General features: G+C 48.0%; 1 protein-coding gene across 1 annotated transcript in view; it reads left to right on the top strand.

The window, feature by feature from the left end:
* The window catches only part of SLC9A8 (solute carrier family 9 member A8), a 567,556-nt gene that overhangs the window by 355,910 nt on the left and 184,257 nt on the right, over positions 1–27,389 (top strand). The window contains exon 9 of the mRNA XM_069243441.1: positions 6,503–6,641. Within this exon, the coding sequence (XP_069099542.1) occupies positions 6,503–6,641 (139 nt within the window). The remainder of the gene's footprint in view (positions 1–6,502; positions 6,642–27,389) is intronic.

The raw sequence follows: 27,389 nt of genomic DNA, 5'->3' as shown, positions 1-27,389 counted from the left end.
CATGATATACAACACTTTGGGAACTTTCAGTTGTTCCTCATAAAAACAGACCAGACATTCTAACACAAAAACAGGGACAGATAAGACATCCAAATCCCAAATCACTCAACCTAGCGATATGGCTCCTAAAGTCATAGAATTTGGATATTTACATTTACCACAGGAATGTATGGATATCCTTAAACAAGCACATAAACCTACCACTAGACAGTGCTATGCAGCAAAATGGAAAGGTTTTGTTTGTTACTCTCAAACAAAAAGCATTGACCCTCTTCATCCAACAGTACAGGACATTGTACAATATTTATTACGTTTACAAAAGGCAAATTTAGCCTGTACATCTATTTGTTTACATTTAGCCGCTATAGCTGCATATCTGAAAAATAGACAGCATGTTTGCTTGTTTAGAATTCCAGTTATCAACGCATTTATGGAAGGACTAAAAAAAACAATTCCACTAAGGATACCTCCAGCCCCATCTTGGAACTTAAACATTGTACTCACAAGACTCATGGCCCCGTCTTTTGAGCCACTTCACTCCTGCCTTTACAATTCCTTTCATGGAAAGTAGCATTCTTAATTGCTTTCTCCTCTCTTAGGTGTGTCAGTGAGCTTCAGGCATTAACTTTGGAGAAACCTTTCTTTCAAGTTCATAAAGAAAAGATTGTATTAAGGACAAATCCAAAATTTCTTCCAAAAGTAATTTCACAATTTCATATTAATCAAACAATAAGATTGCCAGTTTTCTTCCCAAACCAGAATCAGTGGCAGAAGGAGCTCTACATACTCTTGATGTTAAAAGAGCTCTTATGTATTATATAGACAGGACAAAAGCTTTTAGAAAAACAAAACAACTTTTTGTGGCTTTCTCATTACCACAAAAAGGACACCCAATATCTAAAACAACTATAGCAAGATGGATAGTCAAATGCATTCATACTTGCTATACTAAAGATAAGTGACAATTACCTGTACCACCTAGGGCACATTCCACTAGGCAATAAGGTGCATCAATGGCCTTTTTAGGTAACATACCTATGGCAGACATTTGTAAGGCAGCAACTTGGTCTATACCACACGTTTACTAAACATTATTGTGTAGACGTCTTTGCCAGACAACAGGCAAATGTTGGACAAGCTGTACTTAAAACACTTTTTCATACAGTTGCAACCTCTACACACTAGCCACTGCTTTATAGAGGGACTGCTTTACAGTCTATGCACAGCATGTGTATCTACAGCTGCACATGCCATTGAACTGAAAATGTTACTTACCAGTAGACATCTGTTTGTGGCAGGTAGTGCTGTAGATTAACATGTGCCCTCCCTCCTCCCCTAAAGTGTGTACAGATTGCAGTTTAGTTATATGTGTGTATATATATATATATATATATGTGTGTATATATATATATATATGTAAATACATTGCATGGACATCTTTTCTATTCTACTATATACTCTTTTCACTACTTCCCTCTCCCGCCTGCGGACAAGCAATCTAACAAAGCACTCAATGCCCATGCGCAGTATTATCGAGAGGAGGAGTCACTCGATCCCGTGACTCAAAACTTTCTTCGAACAAAAACAAGCTGTACTACTCCTAACCTGACACTAGTTGGCGAGCTTATGCACAGCATGTGAATCTACAGCACTACATGTCACGAACAGATGTCTACTGGTAAGTAACATTTTTCTTATATGCCAAATGTTTATTATTGTTGCCTTCAACTTTTTTTCAACGAGGGTAATTGTTTTTTCTCTCTGCAAGAGATAAATATTTTATGTGTGCCTTATACTGTAGGTCAGGTTAGGGTATACCTTTACATGTTAAGAGGTTTCTGCTCAATGACATGTTATGCTGTTCTGTGTTGCAACGGAGTATAACATGCAGTTTCAGTCTACATATAAGAACAAATAGATTTATCTTCACTAGCTAATTTGGTAATACTGTCCTACGGCAATAGGCAGTGTTTCTTTTCCAGGTTTTCTTTGTCTTTATGTTGTCATTGCTGTGGTCCTTTCCACAGCTTTGACGGGGTGTTTGTGCATGGGTTCACAATCCATTAAAGAAGCAAGTACTTAATATTCAATTTTGTTTGTTTGCCTCTAACACCAATTGGTCAAATTAAGATGGATTTTCTTTATTCCATGTTTTTAATTGTTTATAACTCCTTATCAGTGGTTCCTTATAGGAGGCTTACATCGTAAATTATATTAGGGCTCACCTACATTCTTTTGATGCTGGTCTATTTGCATTATTCTAGACCGGTTTTGTTATAAGAACATATTTTAATGGTATTAATCATGGGTGATGCTACATCCATGCTCTTAACATTTTTATAATTTTTTATTACTATGGGCTGTTACACATTTCTTTTACTAACAAGGATGTTGTTCCTCATATTCATTATTTTGAGTGCATAGTCTATTTCTTCTCTGCTAGAACAGTTTTCTTCTGGATAGAAAACGTTCAATGGTGTTAGGTCTCTTGTGACATACAATTGACATACTGTTAGAAATGGGGTCTTTCATTGGCAGTCAGGTTACCCCCTGTCCAAGCAAGTACCCTCAATCTAGTCAGGGTAAGTCACACACAATCCAAATTATCCTTTGCAGATCTGGTAGCTTGGCACTGAGCAGTCAGGCTTAACTTAGAAGGCAATGTTAACGTATGTGTGTAATAAATCATTCAATAACACAGTAGAACACCACAAAAATACACCACACATTGTTTAGAAAAATACATAATATTTATCTGATAAGATGCAGGTCACAACGATTAAAATGCAATAAGTATATTTTGGAATATCACAAAAAATGATATAAAGTGTCTTTAGTCTCTTAAAAGCAACAAACGTCTCTTGCAAGCACAAAGTACCTGGTTTGCGTTCAAAATCTCCGTAAGGAACCGCAGATGAGGAGATGCGTGGAAAACAGGGAGTTGTGCTTCAATTTCTCGGGCTACACAGGGCGATGCCTCATTTATTTTTCACACAGGGAAGGCTTTGCGTCGATTTCCAGCGCTCGGTTTTGGATCCTCCACGGGTTGCGGGGTTTCTGGACACCCAGGGATGATGTGTTAAAAAATCCGGCACTGACGGGACGAAGTCACAGGGTCTGCGTTGATCCGGTGGGCGTTACGTGGAAATTTGACGCACTGCAGGTGCTGCATCGATTCCTCTCAGGAAGTCTGGTTGCTTAGTTCCGTCTTGGCTGTGCATTGATCCAGTGGGCCGTCCGTCGAATCTCCGGTCACTAGGCTGGCGCTGGATCAATCTTCTCTTTGCGAAGTCGGGCTACGTCATTCCGGTTTGGCGTGCGGTGAATTTTTCACTGCGATGCACGCTGTGCATTGTTTTCTGTCAGCTGTGCATCGATTCCTGCTGCACAGGGAGTTCTTCTTGCAGGAATGAAGTCTTTTTCGTCCTGAGACTTCAGGGAACAGGAGGCAAGCTCTATCCAAGCCCTTAGAGAGCACTTCTCAGCACGTTCAGAGAGCAGCAAGGCAGCATGACAACAGCAAGGCAGCAGTCCTTCTCTGAAAGCAGTCAGGTGAGTCCTTTGGGCAGCCAGGCAGTGTTCTTGACAGGTTGCAGGTTCTGGTTCAAGGTTTCTTTTCCAGGAAGTGTCTTGATGAAGTAGAGTGTCTACCTCAGAAATGTCTAAGTTGGTAGGGTCAGAGACCCTGCTTAAGTACCCAAATGTGCCTTTGAAGTGGGGCAGACTTCAAAGAGTTACTTAGAAGTGCACAAGGTCCCCTTTCAGATCCATCCTGTCTGACAGGGTCCCATTAGGGGATGTGGCAGTCCTTTGTGTGAGGGTAAGCTACTGTCCTTTGACATGTAAGTGTTAGGCCCTCCACCCTCCCAGCCCAGGAAGATCCATTCAATATGGAGATGTATGCAAGTGTGACTGAGCATCCTGTGTTTGGGGTTGTCTGAGTGAATGCACAAGGGAACTGTCAACAAAACCTAGCCAGACGTGGATTGGAAGGCACAGAAGGATTTAAGTGTAGAGAAATGCTCACTTTATAACAGTAGCATTTCTAAAATAGTAATATAAAATACAACCATTAAGCAGGATTTTGTATCATTATTCTGGCCATACTAAATATGATCTGGCTACTCCTTTCAGATCAGGATCTACCACTCAAACAGTATATGAGAGTAGCCCCAATGCTATCCTATGAAAGGAGCAGGCTTCACAGCAGTGTAAAAATTTATTTAGGAGTTTTACACTACCAGGACATATAGAACACACATGTTCTTGTCCTGTCTTTTATCTACATAGCACCCTGCCCTATAGGCTACCTTGGGCCTACCTTAGGTGTGACCTATGTGTAGAAAAAGGGGAGTTTAAGGCTTGGCAAGTACTTTTAAATGCCAAGTCGAAGTGACAGTGAAACTGCACAAACAGGCATTGCAAAGGCAGGCTGGAGACATGGTCAGAGGCGACACTTATGTGGGTGGCGCAACCGGTGCTGCAGCCCACTGGTAGCATTTAATTTACAGGCCCTGGGCACATGAAGTGCACTTGAATAGGGACCTACAAGTAAATTAAATAATCCAATTGGGTATGAGCCAATGTCACCATGTTTTAAGGAAAGAGCATATGCACTTTAGTACTGATTAGCAGCGTTAAAGTGCTCAGAGTCCTAAAGCCACCAAAAATGAGGTCAGAAAAAGAGGAGGAGGAAGGCAAAACGTTTGGGGGTGACTCTGCAGAAAGGTTATTTCCAACATATACTAACATGGATGAGCTTATTTCCATGCTGTCATGTTTTATGGTTTTATTTACCTGTGGTTACTTCTACAGGTTTTAGTGCCATATTATTACTCTCCTTAATTATTATGATTGCCCAGTCTTTTTTCTCTTGTTCTAAACCGATTCTGTGATAATTAGAGACTTTTTCTTGGGTCTCAGTTCGCAGTCCCTCTTCCAGGTTACTGTGCTTTGGTATCTGAATCTAAAGTAAGAAATCTGCGACTAGATGTCTCTGTCAGATGAACACGTTCATTACCTTTGGTGACACATTATCTGGTAGAGACGGGGCCTAGCCACAGATTTCTTAATGACCCTCCTCCCATCCTCACCGCTCTGTGAACTGAGTTCCTCTTTTGTCTCAAAATATTTCATTATAGAAATCAATACCTAGAACTAAGAATTCAGTGATTATTTGACACAAGTCTCTCTTTTGTTCAAAGCACATTGTTTGATAGGTAGTTTCTATGTGTGACTCTACGTTTTGAGTGCGGAAATAGTCACAGAAGAAAATGACGTCGGTGAGGGAGTTATATGGACTCAGCTGACGTCACATCTGGTGGATGACACCGAGTCACCCGACACCCTTCAACAACGCACAGACGTACTATGGCAAAAAGTTTCCGGATCCAGACTCACGTCTGGGGAAGTAAGGAATCTAAGGCTAGATCCTCTCTCTAACAGATAATGGGTTACCAAAGGTAAGTAGTTTGTTCTTCAGTTGCACCTGAACAAGACAGACCACATACAAATTACATATGGTTCACATTCACATCCATTTGCAATTTGATGGTCTCTTAGGTGTAAACATTTTGTTTTATTCAAGGACCAGCCTTTTCAGTAGGCAAAAATGCCCACTCAATCAAGTCCAGTACAGTTGAAGTCACTTATTAGAGGCATGTCCTCATCTGCGTCGTTTTCAGAGGTCATCACATGATTTTGCTACAATCGCTAGTACTCTGTCCCCCTGTCATGAGAGTTTAAGATTCACAATGTGGTCTGATGGCACTGTAGAACTTGTGTACCTGATTGATTCTAACTGTTGTGTCTGCCAGTACTGTGATAACTCACTTCTCTTTCGGAATCTTATGAATAATTGGAATGGATGGTTTTGGACATATGCTTAATACCAGATACAATTCTGAAATGGTATCAATTTATTTTCCACAGTTAGGAATTAAAGTATGTTTTAGTGTTGCTCTGGCACCATGTGCAGTGTTTCTCTGCATGTATCTCCCTTTCCAAGTGAATCTGACTTTTTTCTTTTGCCTCTGTTTTTATATTTGAACATTCCTTTCAGTCTTCGAGCTCTCTTCTCTGTCTCCACCTTATCCCTCCCCTTCTCCTCTCTCTCTCTTCCCTCTCTCCTCCCTTTTCTTCTTCCCCTTTGTTCTCACCGATCTTTTGCCTGAGTGTCTTATCTCAGGTGAAAGTCTTTTGTCTATTATGTTCCAGAGGGCCGTTACTGAAAGTGGCAGACTATCCACTGCGAATAACTTTACATTTGTAGGACATTACTATACCTTTGCAATGCGATATTGGGTGGATAGCAGTTGGCCAGGAAATAACACAGTTCATTGATTAGAAGATGATTTTCTTAATGTATAAACCCAACTTATATTTTGTTATACTGTTTGTAAAAGTGTACCTTTGTGTTCTACTTAGAATTTGAGAAGGCTGTGTACTCTGTAAAGACCTACACTCCAAATTATCACTTATAACACATTTCTTTGGTTTCCAGCACTGCTGAAGGGTTAACAAATGAGAATATGTCTAATGTAAGTGGATGGCAAACCTTCCTTCAGGCTTTGGCGTACTTTCTGAAGATGTTCTTTGGCTCTGCAGCCCTTGGGACCCTAACCGGACTTATTTCAGCACTGATATCCTTTGCAGTGTTTATTTGCTTGTACAAATTGATTTATTAACTCTGAAACACTTTTCTTTTTTTTTTAATTGTCTATTTTTAATGTTCCCTTAAGGAAACATCTCCAGGTAACCTCTGCAGGAACAGAGCAGCACAAGTGAAGTTTTGTAATCATGGCAGGTTCAGATCTGGATTTGGGTTTGTAGTTAGGGTGTATAGATGATTGTCTTAATTTCCTCAGTAATGGCAGTATAATGACCTTGGAGTTCATTTTTCATGTTTCTATTAATATGTTTATCAACATACAAATAAGATACCTCAATGGGTGAATAGATTGGCTTGCCAAGTTTGTGTTCCACGCTTGTGGAGTACCAATTCATACATTGTTTTTGATTTGGTACTTGAGTTCTTCTTTTGGTAATCCAATCGAGCTTTAAGGATTATCCTTCAGAACTTGTTGGCTATTCATTTTTCTTAGGAACTCCTACTACTTCTACTGTGAATGTTCTAATTGAGATAAATGTACTTACATGTGTGTTCTGCTTGTGTGAACTCCTCTGATTTGATTTGTTATGACATTGTAGTTCAGAGTATTGTTATCATTACTTTACCATGGCTTGTTGGTGACAAAGAAGTAGGGTGGCCTATTTTGGATTTCATGAACAGTATATGTTAGACTTGGCATCCTTGGCATGGTTTCCCCTAACTTTTTGCCCTCTGACCTCCTGTGTTCTGACTTTATTTTTGCTGGCTTTTAGGATTCTGAGCACATTAGCACTACTGACCAGTGCTAAAGTGCAGGTGCTCTATACTCCAAACCTTAGTAACATTGGCCTGTTCACAATTGACATATTTAATTTACTTGTAAGACCCTAGTAAAGTGCACTGTAGGTGCCCAGTGCCTGTAAATTAAAAAGCTACTAGTGAGCCTGCAGCACTGATTGTGCCACTGCAGAGCCTGTGAGGGCAGTTTTAAACTGCCATTTTGACCTGTAAAGTGTACTCATTTGCCAGGCCCAAACCTGACTTTTTATTATATCTAAGCAGCCCCTAATGTAGGTCCTAGTCAGCCCCAGGGACAGGGTGCAGGTTATTTAAAAAGTTGGACATGTATTTTTATGTTTACCATGTCCAGGCAGTGAAAAACTGTTAGATTATTTTTTCAGTACTGCAAGACCTGTGTCTCCCATAGGTTAACATTGGGGTTATCTTGAAGCGTCCTTTAAGTGTAACTTCCAAAAGGGGAAAGATAGGAATATAGAATTTGGTTTCTTTGGACTCACAATTTAAAATTGCAACTTATGGTAAATTTTAATTTTAAATAGTAAGTCTAAAAATGCCACTTGTAAAAAGTTGTCATTTTCTTACTTCAACCCTTCTGTGCCTCTTCCTCTCTCTGAGTAGATGTCTGGGGTAGATAACAGCTAGGCTTTGTGCATTTCCTCTAGAGAGTCACACACAAAGGGAGCTTGGGTGTGACATTTGCATCCTGATGGCCCACCACCTGGCTGATGAGTCTTCCTGGGGTAAATGGGAGGGAGGAGCTGTCACCTACATGTGAACAGGACTGCCTCTCTTCAATCAAAGGATTGTATAACCCCCTGCAGAGTGTCTAGAGCCAGGGAAGGAAGGAAAGGGACTTTGTGATTTTCAGATGCCTCCTTTGAAGGCTCACCCACTTAAAAGACACATTTGGGTATAAGTACTGAAACCCGAACCCCACCAAATCAATTTACTTTTGGGTCTTGGGGAGACTCTGCCAAGAAGAGGAGCTGTGTTGCCAGGAGGAACTGTCACTTTGCTACTTGCTTTTCTGGCCTGCTGCCTGCTGATTGCTGTGCTGCCTGGAGGGATTACCACTCTGCAACTTGCTCTTCTGTGTTGGTCTGCTGCCTGCTACCTCTGGCAGTGAGGGAGGATTGGAACTGCCCTCTTAAACTTTGTACTACCCAATAACTCTAAGGGTTTGTTGACTTGCCCCCTGTTGTCAAACTGTCAGCGCCATCAAAGACTTTGTTCTCATCAAAATCAAGTGCTGTACGCTACAAACCATCCAGCGTCTGCTGTTTAACCTCAAAGTACAAATTACAATGACTCGTGCTCTGCACCGATTGTAATCGCCTGATCTGCGTGTGAGCTGATTCCGCAGCGCAGAGGAAAACCTTTGTGTGCAGCCCCCCAGCGTCACCATAGCAACCAGGGATTCCCTTGGGACAGAGTGCCTGCCGAAGCCGTGCTCAGGAGACCGGGGCCAAATGGGAGTGAGATTGCTACATTGGGACTCTGAGTCTTGTTTGGGCCACCCGGCCTTTCTTCAGTCCGCCAGCCTGTCAGGCCATCTCTCAGCTCAGAGAGACTGCCGGGTGGTTGGCCTGCATTGCCCAAGGAGACCAACACTCTTGTTGCTCCATCAGGATTGTGTGCTTCTGGCACATCCACTGTTTCAGTGGACCCTCCATTTTAAGGGCAGCAGTGTTCAAGGATCAAGGTACGGAAAGACACTCCTTAGGGGAGGTCCCAATTGATTGAATCTGTAGCAGTCACCATTGTATGCCTTTTTCACCCTTACCTACCTTTTATTTTACCTTACATTAGTTAAAAGCTTTATTTTTTGCCTGCTGACCCATCTCATTTATTGGCCCTTCTCAAGAAATTAAAGAAAAAGGTAAATTGTATGAAAGCTGTGCAATTTTATATTAGTTTCTAAAACCATGGCTTTAGCAATTTTTCCTCCAGTGCAGCAATGTTGACTCTTTTCTGTGCCACCCGAAAAAAAAAATGTTCTTTTGCGGTCTCAGACCTATAGACCTTCTGATGGTATACCCTGTGCTTCATAACATCCTGCGTGTAGTCTCAACTTGTTGGGTTGTACTCTAGATTGCTATCTCGTTATTCATTTACTTGATTATCTGAAAAGGTATACTGGTTGGTGGCAGCACACACTTAGATTGTAAAGTCTGCTGAGTGAGTCGCTGTCGTTCTGTCTGGCTGAAGAGGCAGACAGAGGTCAAGAAGCTGGTCTTTTCCCCCAAATACCCATAGTTTTATTCTTTTCTCTCCTGGTTGTGCATCAAACAAAGGAGTTATTGCTTTCTTACCCTAATGGTAAGAAGATCAAGAAACAGGCAAGTTAGTTAAAACATACCTCAAATGAACATCTTTAAGTGGCCAAGAACACAGGAGGAAATGAAAGCATATGGGGGCACAAGCACATCCTTAGGAAATTAACTTACACCACACAGGGCTACTTGGAAGATACCAATAAAAACTGCCCATGCATCATGTGTAACCTGCCCTCCCCATAGTCTTATTCTGTTATAAGTGTTTACTATTACAACAGTGGTGCACATCCACATGAGTGCAGTGGATGTTTCAGATGTCCCTTCAACCTCCGTCACTGCTGGCCTTAAAATGGAGGGTCCACTGAAACTGTGGATTTAAGTCATGCCACATGTTTAATTGAACTGAAGCGCACCTGAGAACTTGTGGAATAGGCGTTTCATCATACTACCAGTTAGTAGTAGCTCTGTATTAGGTTTCGTAAATGATATCCTTATTGCCACCACCAATCCTCTAAACTGGTAGACATATAAGCTGGAGATAAAATTCAGTGTTTGGAGCATGTGTGGCTTTAGATGCACATGCTCTGCATACTCCTCCCATCTGGAGCTGGGCTGGGACTATTTTTTTTCGTAGAGGTATTTTGAGTCACAAGGCCTCTGTGACTCCTCCTCTGGTCACAAATCTGCATGGTTACTGACTTCATTGTTAGATTGTTAGATTGGATTTGGAAGTGGTCCAGCAGGCTCCTAATCTTGACGAGTTTGTCAGTACTCGTCGCAGTCGTTTTCTTCCACCCCATTGCAGGAAAACTTTTTGACACATTTATTTCAACTTGTGGCGCTGAGTATCTTTTGTAACCCTTGACGTTGAACAACTGGACCTCTCTGCCCTCAGGGTCCTTTGGGCCACCTTCTGTTCCAGACTAACTTCAGAGAATGAAGATGCTCCTGAGGTAGTAGAATAGACACCTTTCAAGAGATGCCACCAGCTTCACACTAAATATCCATGGGTCGACCCCTGCACACTTTGAAATGTGTGCCTCTTGCCACGGCACAAGCACCGCTGCGACTGCTTCTCAGCAAGAAGACCTTATGCCAGTGCAGAGACCGACATTGGACACAAAGCAGTATGGCCCACCCATCTTCAGATACACCTTACATTTTCAGCTAGGCCAACCACTGGCCACCAAAAAGAGGAGGCAGCATTGGATGAGTCACCCGAGCTCCTGGCCCACCAGACACAAATACATTGGCTCCTATTTCTCAGGGACATGTGAGGAGGAATTCCAGGAAGAAGAAAAATAGTTTCCTGAGGACGTGCCATCCACCTCAGTTGGCTCTAGTTCACACATAAAACCACACCAAGATTGAATACTGTCAACGCCTCAGCCCTCACATTCTCTCAATAAGCAGCTGCATGTCAGATCCGAACACTGCCCCTCACAGTGGCAGGCATTGAGCCTAGTGCCGAAACTGCCACCACCTTCAGGTGTGCCTCCACCAACAAGCTCTGGATGCCACAGAGCCATGGCCTCGTAGCTGAAGAGAGACTCAGCCAAGGCCCTTGTTCCTCGACCATCCTCGAGCTCAAGGATGCTGAGACGTTGAAGCAGGCTCCAACATCAAAGCTGAAGGCACTGAGGCAGCATCCGCCCTTGGCCCCAAAGCCATCGACTGAGCTGAAGCTATCTCTGGCCCACACCCTGCTGCCCTGGATGTCAAGGAGCGCCTCATCCTCGAGAGGCTTCAGCAGGAGCTGGACAAGAGATGGAGGAGGGCTGTCATCCATCCACGCACAGACAAACTTTCGCCCTTGGATAAGGTTCTTCCCAAAAGAGCAAACTTGCCTTAGCAAAGTCCAGAAGTCAAACACTACTGTGCCTCTCTTGCCCACCAAAAGACCTTAGGGCAAACCTTCTGCTCCTCCTCCACCTCCTCCTTGCTCACCTTGTCTCCTAGGCTGTCTCTTTCGGGATCGCCAGAGTCTTTTGATACCAGTAGCCCAAGCCCTTATTCTCCAGCTGCAGACTTTGCCCCCGGTTTATCCTGCTGCTTTAGGAGATCCCTGGAAGATTACGATGTGGACCCCACAACAGATCCTGACTTACACCACATCCCTGTAAGGACCTCCCCCCAGATTCCACTACCCCATACCCCAGCATTATCCAGCATGTGGCCTCCAACCATAAGATGTACATGCATGCCAGCCCTGAAGAAGATAACTTCCCTGTTGAGACAGTCTCCAAGACTGATCATTCTCTCCAGTACCTCCCTGTTGGACTTTTGCTTATGCAGGGTCATCCCGAATCTTTTTGCCTCCTGCCTCCTATTTTTTTCTGACCTGTCGCTGTTGGCTTTTGAACTCTGAGCACTTTCCCACTGCTAACCAGTGCTAAAGTGCATATGCTCTCCGTGTAAATTGTATGTCAAATCAAATCAAATCATTAACATTTATAAAGCGCGCTACTCACCCGTGCGGGTCTCAAGGCGCTAGGGGAAAAAGGGGGGGGTTATCGCTGTTCGAACAGCCAGGTCTTTAGGAGTCTCCGGGACGCGGAGTGGTCCTGGGTGGTCCTGAGGCTGGTGGGGAGGGAGTTCCAGGTCTTGGCCGCCAGGAAGGAGAAAGATCTCCCACCCGCCGTGGAGCGGCGGATGTGAGGGACAGCAGCGAGTGCGAGGCCAGAGGAGCGAAGGAGGCGGGTGGGGACGTAGAAGCTGAGGCGTCTGTTGAGCTATTCCGGTCCCTTGTCGTAGAGGGCTTTGTGTGCGTGGGTGAGAAGTCGGAAGGTGATCCTTTTGCTGACAGGGAGCCAATGCAGGTGTCTCAGGTGTGCGGAGATGTGGCTGCTGCGGGGTATGTCGAGGATGAGGCGGGCCGATGCGTTTTGAATGCGTGGCAGGCGATTTTGGAATTTGGCTGTGGTCCCGGCGTAGAGGGTGTTGCCGTAGTCCAGGCGGCTCGTGACGAGGGCGTGGGTCACGGTTTTTCTGGTGTCGGCGGGGATCCAGCGGAAGATCTTGCGGAGCATGCGGAGGGTGAGGAAGCAGGCGGAGGACACGGCGTTGACTTGCTTGGTCATGGTGAGAAGAGGGTCCAAGATGAAGCCGAGGTTGCGGGCGTGGTCTGTGGGGGTCGGTGCGGTGCCGAGGGCCGTGGGCCACCAGGAGTCGTCCCAGGCGGACGGGGTGTTGCCGAGGATGAGGACTTCCGTTTTTTCAGAGTTCAGCTTTAGGCGGCTGAGCCTCATCCAATCTGCGACGTCCTTCATACCCTCTTGTAGGTTGGTCTTGGCGCTGGCGGGGTCCTTGGTGAGGGAGAGTATAAGTTGGGTGTCGTCGGCGTAGGAGGTGATGATGATGTCGTGCTTGCGTACGATGTTGGCGAGGGGGCTCATGTAGACATTGAAGAGTGTCGGGCTGAGTGATGAGCCTTGGAGTACGCCGCAGATGATCTCGGTGGGTTCTGAGCGAAACGGAGGGAGGTAAACTCTTTGGGAACGGTTTGAGAGGAAGGAGGCGATCCAGTCCAGGGCCTGGCCTTGGATCCCGGTGGAGCGGAGGCGGGTGATTAGGGTGCGGTGACAGACTGTGTCAAAGGCAGCCGAGAGGTCGAGCAGAATGAGGGCGACTGTTTCACCGTTGTCCATCAGGGTTCTGATGTCGTCAGTGACTGAGATGAGGGCGGTTTCAGTGCTGTGGTTGGTTCGGAATCCGGTTTGTGAGGGGTCGAGCAGGTTGTTGTCTTCCAGGAAGGTGGTCAGCTGTTTGTTGACGGTCTTCTCTATTACTTTGGCTGGGAAAGGCAGAAGAGAGATGGGGCGGAAGTTTTTTAGGTCGCTCGGGTCAGCCGTAGGTTTCTTTAGTAGGGCGTTGACTTCGGCGTGTTTCCAGCATTCGGGTAAGGTAGCAGAAGAAAAAGAAGAGTTGATGACGGTCTGGAGGTGCGGGGCGATGATGTCGTCGGCTTTGTTAAAGATGAAGTGCGGGCAGGGGTCAGAAGGGGCGCCGGAGTGGATAGAGTTCATGATGGATTTGGTTTCTTCCGTGTTGATGTGGGACCAGTTGTTGAGGGTGATGGCCGTGGATGCCGGTTCGGTGGTGTATGGTTGGGTCTGGTGTCCGAAGCTGTCGTGGAGGTCGCTAATCTTGCGATGGAAGAAAGTGGCGAGGGATTCGCACAGATCCTGTGAGGGCGTGACGGCGTTGGCGCTGGGGTTGGAGAACTCCTTGACGATGCTGAAGAGTTCTCTGCTGTTGTGTCTGTTTTTGTCCAGTCTGTCAGTGAAAAAGTTCCTTTTGGCAGCGCGGATCAGGTGGTGGTGTTCGCGGGTAGCGTTCTTGAGGGCGGTCATGTTGTCAGCGGTGCGGTCCTTGCGCCAGGCTTTCTCAAGGGCGCGACAAGTTTTCTTTGATTCTTTGAGGGTGTCAGAGAACCAGAGAGGTTTTTGGTGTTGGTCTGTCGATGCGTGCGTTTGAGGGGAGCAAGGATGTCTGCGCAGTTGGAGATCCAGTTTGTGAGGTTGAGGGCTGCGTCGTTGGGGTCGGTGGTGAGGGTGGGTTGGTTGGCGGCGAGTGCGGAGAAGAGTTGCTCTTCGGGGATCTTGTTCCACTGTCGACGAGGGATGGGTTGGGTGCGGAGGTGGCGGGTCTCGCGTCGGAATGTGAAGTGGACGCAGCTGTGGTCGGTCCAGTGTAGGGCGGAGGCGTGGCTGAAGAAGACGTGTTTGCTGGCGGAGAAGATGGGGTCAAGCGTGTGTCCGGCGATGTGGGTGGCGGTGTTCACCAGTTGTTTGAGGCCGAGGTTGGCGAGGTTGTCGAGCAGGGTGGTGGTGTTGGGGTCGTTGTTTTGTTCCAGATGGAAGTTGAGGTCACCTAGGAGGATGTAGTCCGGCGAGGCGAGGGCGTGCGGGGAGATGAAGTCGGCGATGGCGTCGCTGAAAGGGGCGCGTGGGCCGGGAGGACGGTAGACGAGGGATCCTCTGAGGGTGGTCCTCGGATCGGTGCGAATCTGAAAATGCAGGTGTTCAGCGGCGAGAGGGGTGTCTTCGGTGGAGGTGGTGACGCTGATGGAGTCTTTGAAGACGATGGCGATACCTCCTCCTACCTGGTTGGTGCGGTCTTTTCTGGAGATCTTGTAGCCTTCGGGGATGGCAGTGGCGATGTCAGGGGCCGAGGAGGCGTTCATCCAGGTCTCCGTGATGAAGGCGACGTCCGGTGCTATGGAGTCCAGGAGGTCCCAGAGTTCAATGGCGTGTTTGTGGACGGAGCGAGCGTTGACTAGGATGCACTTGAGGTGGTTGATGGCGCGTGGGCTTGTGGTCGTGGTTGTTGCGTGGTGGAAGGTGCGTTTGCAGGAGTTGCAGGCGAAGGGTCCATGGGTGCATTTGGGGTGAGCTTGGAAGCAGGTGTTGGAGCGTCCTGGGTTGAGGGAGTGGAGGGTGGTGGGGTCGTAGCGGGTCAGCGGGGCTTGGGAGAGCTGGGGACCAGGGGTCGTGGCGCTGGGCGCGGGCCAGGCGCAGACGGGCTTGCCTCTGGCGCGCCCGCTGCACAGTCGCGCAGCGGCCGCCATATGAGGTAGGAGGGGGGGGGTCAGGTAGGGGCGAATGGGAGCTGGGGGGCGGGGGCGTGCAGAAGGTCGCGGCGGGAAAGCACGAGGGAGGGGGGGACAGGTAGAGTGAGAAGAGCTGGGGGAGGGGGGTTTAAGGGTGGAGGGGGTGAGTGTTAGGAGGTTTACGAGATAAGGCAGAAAGATAGGAGTAGGGTTGAGAAGATAGGGGAGGGGGGTTGTAGAGGTGGGTGAGGGTGAGAGGTAGAGTGAGAGGATAGGAAGATAGGTAATAGAGGGGGTGAGGGAGGGGGGGAGAGATAGAGAAATAGATAGAGAAAATAGATAGGGAAATCGATAGATAGGGAAATAGATAGAGAGATAGGAAGATAGGAGGAGGTGGAGAGTGAGGGAGTTAGATAGTGGGATAGAGAGATAGAGGTTTATCCATGATTGGCCTATTTGATTTACTAGTAAGTCCCTAGTAAGGTGCACTAGAGGTGCCAGGGCCTGTAAATCAAATGCTACTAGTGGGCCTGCAGCACTGGTTGTGCCACCCACATAAGTAGCTCTGTAATCATGTCTCAGACCTGCCACCTCAGTGTCTGTGTGTGTATTTTTACACTGTAAATTCGACTTGGCAAGTGTACCCACTTGCCAGGCCTAAACCTTCCCTTTTCTTACATGTAAGGCACCCCTAAGGTAGGCCCTAGGTAGCCCCAAGGGCAGGGTGCAGTGTATGGATAAGGTAGGACATATAGTAATGTGGTTTATATGTCCTGACAGTGAAATACTGCCAATTTCGTTTTTCACTGTTGCAAGGCTTGTCTCTCTCATAGGATAATATGGGGGCTACCTTTAAATATGATTAAAATGTAGATTCCCCTAGAGAGTATATGGACATGTGGAGTTTAGGGTCCCTGAACTCACAATTAAAAAATACATCTTTTAGTAAAGTTGATTTTAAGATTGTTCGTTTGAAAATGCCACTTTTAGAAAGTGAGCATTTTCTTGCTTAAACCATTCTGTGACTTTGCCTTGTTTGTGGATTCCCTGTCTGGGTCAGTTTGACAGTTGGGTTGTTTTTCACCTCACACTAGACAGTGACACAAAGGGGGCTGGGGTGTAACCTGCATTTCCTGATTAGCCATCTCTGCTAGGAGGGAGGGGTGGAGTGGTCACTCTCATCTGAAAGGACTGTGCCTGCCTCTGACAATGCCGGCTCCAACCCCCTGGTGTGTGTCTGAGGCCTTGCCTGGGCAAGGCAGGATTTCACAAGTAGGTGTGTGAGTCCCCTTTGAAGAAAGGTGACTTCAAAGACTAAAATGGGTATAAGAAGGGCACCCAAATCTACAGACTTTAGAAACACTTCTGGAGAAGAGCTGATAGCTGAGGAAGAAGTGCTGCCTTGCATGTGACTGTGCTTTGTGGAGCTTTCCTGCAGTGCTGCTTCTGCCAGAGTAAGAGGGCAAAGACTGGGCTTTGTGTGCCTTCCATCTTGTCAAGAAATCTCCAAGGGCTTGAGTTAGAGCTTGCCTCCTGTTGTTTGAAGTCTCAGGGACAGCAAAGACTTCTCTCTGCCAGCACCTAGAGTCTCTGGAGAGACTCCTGCCCCGACAAGTGGTGCCCTATCCAGTCCCTGGGCCCTTGAAAGAAAGCTGGTGGAATCTAAGGAAATCGACTTCGGACGACTTCGGACCGACGCCGCTACTGAATCCGGTAACGTCGCCTGCACCTGATGCCGTGACCTTCGCTGGAACGCGACGCTCTTCGCAGGCCCGACGCTGCAGCAGCCCCGCTGAAGTCCGCGACTCCGTGGAAGTCACCGAACCACGTCGTGACCGACGCCGCTCGAAGTGCACGGATTCAACGTTTCGCACAGACGCCGCGATTCCCGACTTCGCGCATCGGCTTGTTTTCACTCTTCACCAAAGGTACTGTACTTGGGGGTTTACACGACTCCGTGTCCGGCGCCGATGGTGTCTGCTTGTTGGGAACGACTCCGTCATGACGCCGTGTTAACATCTCATCAAAGCATTTTTGTTTCTAAGTGTTATTTTTGAGTTTAATCTTTAAAAATTCATAACTTGCCTTGTGTATGTCGGATTTTTGTCGTTTTGGTCTTGTTTTGTTTAGATAAATATTTCCTGTTTTTTTAAACCGGTGTTGTGTCATTTTGTAGTGTTTTCATGAAGTTACTGTGTGTGTTGGTATAAATACTTTACACCTAGCACTCTGAGGTTAAGCCTACTGCTCTGCCAAGCTACCAAGGGGGTAAGCAGGGGTTAGCTGAGGGTGATTCTCTTTTACCCTGACTAGAGTGAGGGTCCTTGCTTGAACAGGGGGTAACCTGACTATCAACCAAAGACCCCATTTCTAACATTGGTGATCAGCGGTTGGGATTTGGACTTGTATTTGTACTTGACATACAGTAATTAAGTGTACACTACTGTTTTGAGTTCAGACCACTACGTGACCACATACTACTTGTCTTGTGATTCTGCTTTTTGGTCTCTGATGTCCTCCTGGAAGTATTGCTAATATTTTTGGACTTTGGTTTTTGGTTTTGAAGCCTTTGCAGAATGGAAGTCAATTTCTGGCACCTATTTATGTATAAAAAGTGGCAGCTTAAAGCATTCTGCATGGAAAGGGGACTGGTTGTGAACAAGAAATCCAGCAGGGAGGATCTTGAGTCAGCCCTGTTTCAGTATGAATTGAAACGTTGTCAGGCAACACCACCAAATGAGTCTGAAGAGGATAACTACTCTGAGGAGGAGGGCAGTGGCCCTGAGGAGGGAACAGAAAGAGATGATTGGCTCCTAGCTCGAATCCGGAGTCTGGAAGAGCTAGATGCAGAGCTTGAGAGGGCTGAGGAGAAGAGAGCCTTAGTCCTGGAAAAAGAAAGGATTACAGCTCAAGAGCTGAGCTGTGAAGAGCTGAAGCTGGAGGCCATGAGGGCTGAGTCCAGTTCAGATGGTGGCAGCAGAAATCTTGTATCCAATACTGCTGAAGAAGTGCACATGCCCAGAGATGTGGTGCCCTACTTGAAGGAGGGAGTTAACACACGCCAGGAGGTTCAGGGGTATGAGGTAGCTCCAGTGATGCACAGGGTCCTTGAAGTGGATTGGGGAACTGGCATGGGGAGTCATATTCTTACTGGTGGGAGGGACACTCTACTGACTCTAGGTGAGAGTGACAGGGAGAGGGGTTCCCCCCAGGTAGAAGTCCTGGTTATGGAGTGTGAAGACATCCCAGAAGAGTGTGGGTTGAGTGTCAGGGACAGTCAGGTACTGTCTCACCAGTCTCAGGAGGGTGATGTGGGGTTCTTTTTCAAAGCAGAGTCACTGGATGGTTGGGTGAAGGGTACTTTGGTTAATTCATTTAAGGGGCTGAGTGATGTAATTGCTGGAGAGCATATGTCTAGTCCTTATTTTCCAGAGCTACGCCAACACCAGGTGGAGTGTGAATTCTCTGACCCCAGGGAGCTTACAGTGGAGGCAGACCTCTTGGTGAGTACCAGAGAGTCTGAAGAGGCCTTTGGGGGGGGGCTCCTGAGAGGAGTGGTCTAGGTATTTCCCAACCAGGTGAGGTAGGGAAGGATTGTAGTGTCCCAGGTAGGTCCCAGTGTAGTGGGATGGGTGAGGGACCCCATGTCCAGTCTCTGAGGAGAGGGAATGGGGATGGGCTGAGGTCCAAGGTGCCCGAGATCCGGTCCCAGGTCCTGGATGGTTCTATGAGGGAACACCAGGAGGAGAGCCTAGCCTGTACCATAGGGCCATCTGTTGAGGGAGATCCCACAGTGTCAGGAGAACTTGGGGGGGCGGCTGTAGCCAGCGTCCCACCAGTTCTGGTGTCTGGCAGTACCACTCCTAGTGAGGGGGTGCAGAAGTCCAGACAGAGGGTTGAGAGGGGTTTTCGGACCCCAGTGGAGAACCTGGAGGGTCAGGGGTCAGCTCTGAGAGCAGAGCCCCCCAGGAATGACCTTGGTGAGACCATTTCTGGGTTGGGGGGAATCCAGACTCTGTCAGATGGGCAGAGGTCAGGAGACCTGCGCCAGCCAGACTCTTGTGTGGCCCTTGGGGACAGTGTGTCCCTTGAGGGGGGTAAGTGTTCCCCCCTGGAAGTCCTGGTGTGCCAGGCAGTGGTTCAACCGCAGGGTGGTGACCCTGGGTTGGATGACCAGGTTCAGAGGATAAACTCTGGTATGCCCCCCAGGAATTCCTGGGTTGGCAGGCAGTGGTCCAGTCTGTGGGTACAGACCCTGGACTGGAGGATCAGGTGCAGGGGATAAACCCTGACCTGAAGGAAGGGGCTACTGCTAACAGTGCCCCTACCATGTTGTCTTCTGGGGGGGCCACTCCTAGTTGGGTGGTTCAGGACCCCAGAAAAGAGGGCAGGGGGAGGGAAGCCTCACCCCTGGTCCAACCTGAAGGTACAGACCCCAGGTTGGAGGACCAGTTGCAGGTTAACATCCCTGCACTGGTGGAAGAATTGTGCAGGACTGCTTCTACAAGCACCCTGACAATTTTTTACTCTGGGGGTGCCGCTCTTGGAGGGAGGGTACAGAGCCCCAGAGGGGAGGACCAGGGTCAGGTTATCTTCTCTGACCTGGTGGAAGGTAGAGTGGTCAAAGGGTGTCAGGCACCTGGGGCTACCACCCCCCCACTCTCCACAGTCACAGTGGTTGGAGAGGCCTGAGGTCAGGCTCTCATCCACGACAGTTGTCAGGGGTTACTGTGGCTTGCTGTCCTGGTGGACAGAGCTGCCCCTGGGGGGGGAACGAGAGTCACACCCCAGGGGTGGAGTGGGCAACACCACTGTGTTGGCCCTGGTGGTGCTATCTGCCCCTGGCAATACATCTGTGAGCAAAGTAAAGTTAGGCGCTGCACAGATGGTGTCTGCAGATGTGGAGAAGGGTTCCCCATGGGTTAGCTTAGTGGGCCCTGAGAGTATGGACAGAGGGATCCAACTGGAGTCAGGAAGGCGTAGAACTGGAACATGCCCCTGCTGTTGTGGGCCTGGGTCCTTCTTCTATCGCCCCAATCAGGGAAGTACATCAAGGTATTGATTGTTCTCCCCTGGCTTTAGGCTGGTAGGGGGTCGTGTTGGACTTTTGCTTATGCAGGGTCATCACGAATCTTTTTGCCTCCTGCCTCCTATTTTTTTCTGACCTGCCGCTGTTGGCTTTTGAACTCTGAGCACTTTCCCACTGCTAACCCGTGCTAAAGTGCATATGCTCTCCGTGTATATTGTATGTACTTGGTTTATCCATGATTGGTCTATTTGATTTACTAGTAAGTCCCTAGTGAGGTGCACTAGAGGTGCCAGGGCCTGTAAATCAAATGCTACTAGTGGGCCTGCAGCACTGGTTGTGCCACCCACATAAGTAGCTCTGTAATCATGTCTCAGACCTGCCACTGCAGTGTCTGTGTGTGTATTTTTACACTGTAAATTCGACTTGGCAAGTGTACCCACTTGCCAGGCCTAAACCTTCCCTTTTCTTACATGTAAGGCACCCCTAAGGTAGGCCCTAGGTAGCCCTAAGGGCAGGGTGCAGTGTATGGATACGGTAGGACATATAGTAATGTGGTTTATATGTCCTGTCAGTGAAATACTGCCAATTTCGTTTTCACTGTTGCAAGGCCTTTCTCTCTCATAGGATAATACGGGGGGCTACCTTTAAATATGATTAAAGTGTAGATTCCCCTAGAGAGTAGATGGACATGTGGAGTTTGGGGTCCCTGAACTCACAATTAAAAAATACATCTTTTAGTAAAGTTGATTTTAAGATTGTGTGTTTGAAAATGCTACTTTTAGAAAGTGAGCATTTTCTTGCTTAAACCATTCTGTGACTCTGCCTTGCTTGTGGATTCCCTCTCTGGGTCAGTTTGACAGTTGGGTTGTTTTTCACCTCGCACTAGACAGTGACACAAAGGGGGCTGGGGTGTAACCTGCATTTTCTGATTAGCCATCTCTGCTAGAAGGGAGGGGTGGAGTGGTCACTCTCATCTGAAAGGACTGTGTCTGCCTCTGACAATGCCGGCTCCAACCCCCTGGTGTGTGTCTGAGGCCTTGCCTGGGCAAGGCAGGATTTCACAAGTAGGTGTGAGTCCCCTTTGAAGAAAGGTGACTTCAAAGACTAAAATGGGTATAAGAAGGGCACCCAAATCTACAGACTTTAGAAACACTTCTGGAACCAAGAGGAACCTCTGCCTGGAGAAGAGCTGATAGCTGAGGAAGAAGTGCTGCCCTGCCTGTGACTGTACTTTGTGGCGCTTTCCTGCAGTGCTGCTTCTGCCAGAGTAAGAGGGCAAAGACTGGACTTTGTGTGCCTTCCATCTTGTGAAGAAATCTCCAAGGGCTTGAGTTAGAGCTTGCCTTCTGTTGTTTGAAGTCTCAGGGACAGCAAAGACTTCTCTCTGCCAGCACCTGGAGTCTCTGGAGAGACTCCTGCCCCGACAAGTGGTGCCCTATCCAGTCCCTGGGCCCTTGAAAGGAAAGCTGGTGGAATCCAAGGAAATTGACTTCGGACGACTTCGGACCGACGCCGCTGCTGAATCCGGTAACGCCGCCTGCACCTGACGCCGTGACCTTCGCTGGAACGCGACGCTCTTCGCAGGCCCGATGCCGCAGCAGCCCCGCTGAAGTCCACGACTCCGTGGAAGTCGCCGCACCACGTCGTGACCGACGCCGCTTGAAGTGCACGGATTCAACATTTCGCATAGAAGCTGCGATTCCCGACTTCGCGCATCGGCTTGTTTTCATTCTTCACCAAAGGTACTGTACTTGGGGGTCTACACGACTCCGTGTCCGGCGCCGCTGGTGTCGGCTTGTTGGGAACGACTCCGTCACGACGCCGTGTTAACATCTCATCAAAGCATTTTTGTTTCTAAGCGCTATTTTTGAGTTTAATCTTTCAACAATTCATAACTTGACTTGTGTATGTCGGATTTTTGTTGTTTTGGTCTTGTTTTGTTTAGATAAATGTTTCCTATTTTTCTAAACCGGTGTTGTGTCATTTTGTAGTGTTTTCATGAAGTTACTGTGTGTGTTGGTACAAATACTTTACACCTAGCACTCTGAGGTTAAGCCTACTGCTCTGCCAAGCTACCAAGGGGGTAAGCAAGGGTTAGCTGAGGGTGATTCTCTTTTACCCTGACTAGAGTGAAGGTCCTTGCTTGAACAGGGGGTAACCTGACTGTCAACCAAAGACCTAATTTCTAACACTCCCTAAAAAATCGGTCAACTCTTGTGTGGTCACGCCTCGCATCTGGAAATAATACAAACCAGCCCGCTGTGAGCCCCTTTACATCAGGGATCATGTCCCACCTTACTCCCTATTGGCCACCACTACTAGAAGGAGAGCAACAGCCCAGGCAGTGGGGATACCTTGCCTTCTTACAAGGAGAGCAAGCAGATCAACGCTACATGGAAGGGAGTGGCACTAAATGTGACCAGGCTCTGGTGGCTTGCCAACTCTGTAGGGCTCTTGCACCACCTCCCGGACCAGTAACGTATGGGGAGGGCAGCTGAGGATGAGGCTGAGGTTGAGGAAGGCACTTCCATCTCCAGTGCTCTGAGTGTGTTTACTTTGGATGCAGCTGATCCTGCCACAAGGAGAGTGAGCACCTTGGTCATCGTGTGGAGCCACTCCTAGCTCCACGCGTCTGGCTTCAAGCCGAAGGTGCAACAGCATCTCATCAACTTCCAATTTGTTGGGGAGCACCTCAAGCTGACACGATGCTTGAGAAAATCGAAAGAGACACAGACACCACCAAAGCCATGGGTGCCTTTCCCATCCTTTTCGGCAGAGGCTCCTTATGGAGGCAACAGTCCAGAGGATGCTAAAAAATCCACTCTCCCAGAACACCTACCAGTCCTACCAGAGGCAGCAACAGGGCTATCACCAGCAGAGTAGCCAGGGATTTACGCAAGGCTACGTCAGAGGGAATGTGTCTAAGGGAGAGACACCCACAGTAATGAAGCCTCTACCTACAAGAACTAATTTGCACACGGCAACTGTCAGGCGGAGAGTATTTATTCCCCTCTGGGAGACCACGGCGTTCATCATCGCATTCTCAGACTTCATTGGATAAGTCCCACAAAAACAAGTCGAAGAGTTCTTCGACTTCTCTGTGCCCCCCAAAACCTCCATCAGTGGAATGATGCCACAAGTCAAGGCCCCGCTCCCACGTCTTCCCTGTGCAACTGGAGCTTGGATCAGTTCTGCACCTCCCTGAGTTTCCTGAGCCGGAGTGACTCACACCCAACTGAAAGAAATTTGAGGCCATGCACCTCATTTTTGGGCAGCCGGACCCTCTACAGCGCCTTTGGGCCCCATGTGTCCAGGAGGAGTCCCCCAATGGGTTTCCACTTGAGGATTCGCCCTTCGTGCCAGCCAGGTCCTCTGGATCATTCCTGGATACTGTCCCAACCCTGGCCCTGAATCCACATCCTCTACTGAGGTTTGTTTCAGTGGCACCATTCTAAGTACCACCAAAGCCAGTTTGCGACAGCAATCTCATTGTAATTCTAGACTCTGATACTGAGCCAGACTGCTATCACATGACACTGGCACCAGTGCTGACCGGAGCAAAGCAGTCTGAATTAGAGGCAAAGCCTTATTTTCCTGAAAGGCCCTGTGAGTATTATTGGCAGGGATCTAACGATTTCTATAATTATCCTGACCCCTTAAAGAAGACCATGACCAAGGAGAACTGGTATAAGGAACTAGCTTATGCCAGTGGTCTAGATACCTCACCAGACGCTGGTCTCTCCTCTCATCCTACTCTGGATATGAAGAAAGGGGCCTCCCTTGTTATGGTGGTCCAGGACCTTACGCTACCCTCAGTGGAGGACAAGACCAACTTCTTGAGAGGGATGCTTCAACCCAGGGTATTCCTCCTCAAAATCCCTACTCCCCTTTAATAAAGTCCTCACTGATTTCCTGTTTGGGGCCTCAGCCAAGCCCTGGACAGGCACTCCTGTGCACAGGACCCTCACCCTAAACCATCTCCCTGTGCCCAGGGACCCAGACTTTCTTGCCCAGCACTCCGCCCTGAGAACCTGGTAGTCCAGGCCTCACTGCCCAAAGTTAACTGTGGTGCATTCCTTATTGAGAGACCAGATAGGGAATACAAGAGACTGGATACCTTTGGGAAGAGGATTTTCTCTTCCACCAGACTGCGGTCTGTGAACACTGCATGTTTTTTGGGCCGATACTTCCATAGGAATGGGATTTGGTTGCACAATTGCTACCCCCTGTACTTGGAGATGGCCTGAACCATACTTTCCCAAGGGATTGCTGATGGCAGAGACACTGTAAAGTTCACTTTATGCTGTGGACTAGATATGACAGACTCGCTGGGCAGAGCTATTGCTTCTTTGGTGGGGATTGGACGCCACACCTGGCTGAGATTAACTGGCTTTTCAGGGGCTGTCCAGGTATCCCTTATAGACATGCCATTTGATTGCACTCACCTGTTTGGCGACAAAACAGATTTGGTGCTTGAGCGTTTCAAGGATAACAGGGCCACTACTATGTCTTTGGGGTTTGCCTTGGCTCCACAACAGCCAAATACCATCTTTCATTCCTTCCCTAGCTGGAGTAGAGACTCCCAGTTGTATCCTTTTAGCCCTAGCCACCACAACCACAAGACTCCCCAGTCTTTAAGTCACCTCGAGTACAGCTCCCACAGACCTCATGGGGCCCATGGCCAGAGGTTTACCTAGTTCACCACCCCACCCTGAAACTGCTGCCTCAAAACCCCTTTAATAGGTCATTGCAACATCATGGGGAGCCGGTTGGCGGCAGGATCCGTTACCACCCGACCCAGTGGCGAACAATAACATCTGACAAATATGTTGTCCAGATTGATCAGTGCGGTTAAGCCCTTTCTTTCACAGAAACCCTGCCCCCCTTGCCACAGTCCTCAGATGGGCTGACGGAGGGCCACCACTTGCTCCTACAACAAAAAACAGAGGCTGTTTGGGCCCGAGGAGCTAAGTAGCTCATAGTTGCTATTCCTGTTACTTTCTGGTTTCGAAAAACAACAGAGGTCTCCATCCTGTTTGTTGGAAATGGCCCTTTCTGCAGGGTTATCTTTTGTGTTTAACGTTTTGCGTTTCTCCCCCTTATTTTTCTGACCCTCCTTGTGTTGGCTTTAGGACCCTGGGCACTTTACCACTGCTAATAAGTGCTAAAAAGTCTCTGGTCTCTCACCTAAAACTTGGTATAATTGGCTTACACCGATATGGCATATTTAATTTACCTATAAATCCCTTGTAAAGTGGTATACAATATACCCAGGGCCAGTAAATTAAATGCTACTAGTGGGCTTGCAGCAATGATTGCACCACTCTCAGAAGTAGCTGTTCAGGCTTTTCTCAGGCCTGCCCTCCAGTGCACAGTTTACTGCCACGTTGACTTGACAATGCAAACTTCTTGCCAAAGCCTAAACTCCCTTTTTACTATGCCTAAGTCACCCATAAGCTAGGCCCTAGGCTGTTGTGTATGTAAAAGGTATGACATGTACTTATGTGTTTTATATGTCCTAGTAGCGACAAACAGTCTATTTAGTTTTTCACTACTGTGAGGGCTGTTCCTTTCATAGGTTAGCATTGGGAATTTCATTATATATTTTTAAATGGTAATTTCTGATCTGGAAAGAGTAGTGTGGGCATGTTTGGTATGTTTGGATGGTAAAGAGAAATCCTGCTTAATGGCGTAGTTGGATTTTACATTACTATTTTAGAAATGCCATGTTTAGGAAGAGGGCATTTCTCTGTATTTATAACTCTATGTGCTTTGCAGCTGTCTCCAGTCCACTTCTAGGACAGAGTGATAGTTACACATTGTGCATACTTTCCAGATAGCCACAACACAGGAGGGGCTGGGTTAATCTGCATACTGATAGTCTTCCTGGGCTGGTAGAGAGGGGGTGGGGCTTCCTCACATTTGTAAAGGGCTGTGTCTGCGCCTCGCACAATGGGCTGATTTGATTTACCCCCTACTGATGTCTGGAGCCAGGGCTGGGTTGAAAGAGGTTGTGTTAAACTTTGAAGTCACTCCCGCATTAAAGGCATTTTTGAGTATACGTATAGTACATGGGGCTCTGACCCCATGATTTTTAGAGCACTTTTGGAACTGGGACTGAACCTGTGTGAGGAGTACTGCACTGCACAAAAGGACTCATCTTGGCTGCTCTTCTGCTGTTGCCCTGCTGCCTGTTGTTTGTTGGGTAGCACAAAGGACTCACTAGATTGCTTTTCTGCTTGTTGTCCTGCAGTTAGCTACTTTTTAACTGCAGGGTTTACAGGCACTATTGGACTGCCAGGAGGAACTGCCATTATTTGCTCCGATGTGCTGGCCTGCCTATGGCATCCTTGGTGCCCACCTAAATGTTATCCAAGGGCTTCGTGGCCTGCCCATTGCCTCTCAGAACCAGTGCATGGGAAGCACTGTTTATGGTGCCCTGCCTTCATTGCTAGGGTGTAGTGGGCACTTTATGGGCTCAGAACCTGTAAGAAGCACTCCACATCTCCCTTGGAGATGATTCCCTCCTCCTCCTTTGGAGTGTTTTCCCTCCTCCCAGCACATGGGAAGTATGGTTGAGTTCTCACACACACTCCCTGTGCTCTGGGTTTTGGTCCCCACAAAGGGCCTGCACTTTTCAGTGCTGAGCGCAGCCTGAGCCCTGACAACGCGCCGCTGTCCACTACCACTTCTGGGCCAGAGAGATCATCAGGACAACTCTGCGTTGCACCTGCTTGATCCCAGAGGAGGATGAGACCTCGCTTGGAAGCTAATGCTCTCTCAAATGACATCCTGTGCTCACCTCCACTACCGGACTCTCGGCGTCCCACACCACCTGCTCTCCTCCGAAGGGTGGTGCTGATTCCCCCCAGGAGCAGCCCAAACATCACTGACTTGTCCACCCACCCCCACCTCTTGTGTTGCAGCAGAGACTGGGGGAGACACCACGGGGCGCTTATCACGAGGCTGCCAACCTGGATTGCCCCAAGAAGGAGCCTCTGCGATGGCTGACATCCCCGCTTTTCCCCACCCCCACTTGCGCTTCACCACTGCAGGGAATACCTTTGCCACCCGATCGCTGGAACTCGGGTGAAGGACCCCGCATACACTCCCTGCCAGGGA

Source organism: Pleurodeles waltl, chromosome 7 (genome assembly GCF_031143425.1).
Source record: "Pleurodeles waltl isolate 20211129_DDA chromosome 7, aPleWal1.hap1.20221129, whole genome shotgun sequence".
Taxonomy (NCBI): Eukaryota; Metazoa; Chordata; class Amphibia; order Caudata; family Salamandridae; genus Pleurodeles; species Pleurodeles waltl.
The sequence above is the reverse complement of the archived record's forward strand: the minus strand, read 5'-3'. Positions and strand labels throughout refer to the sequence as shown.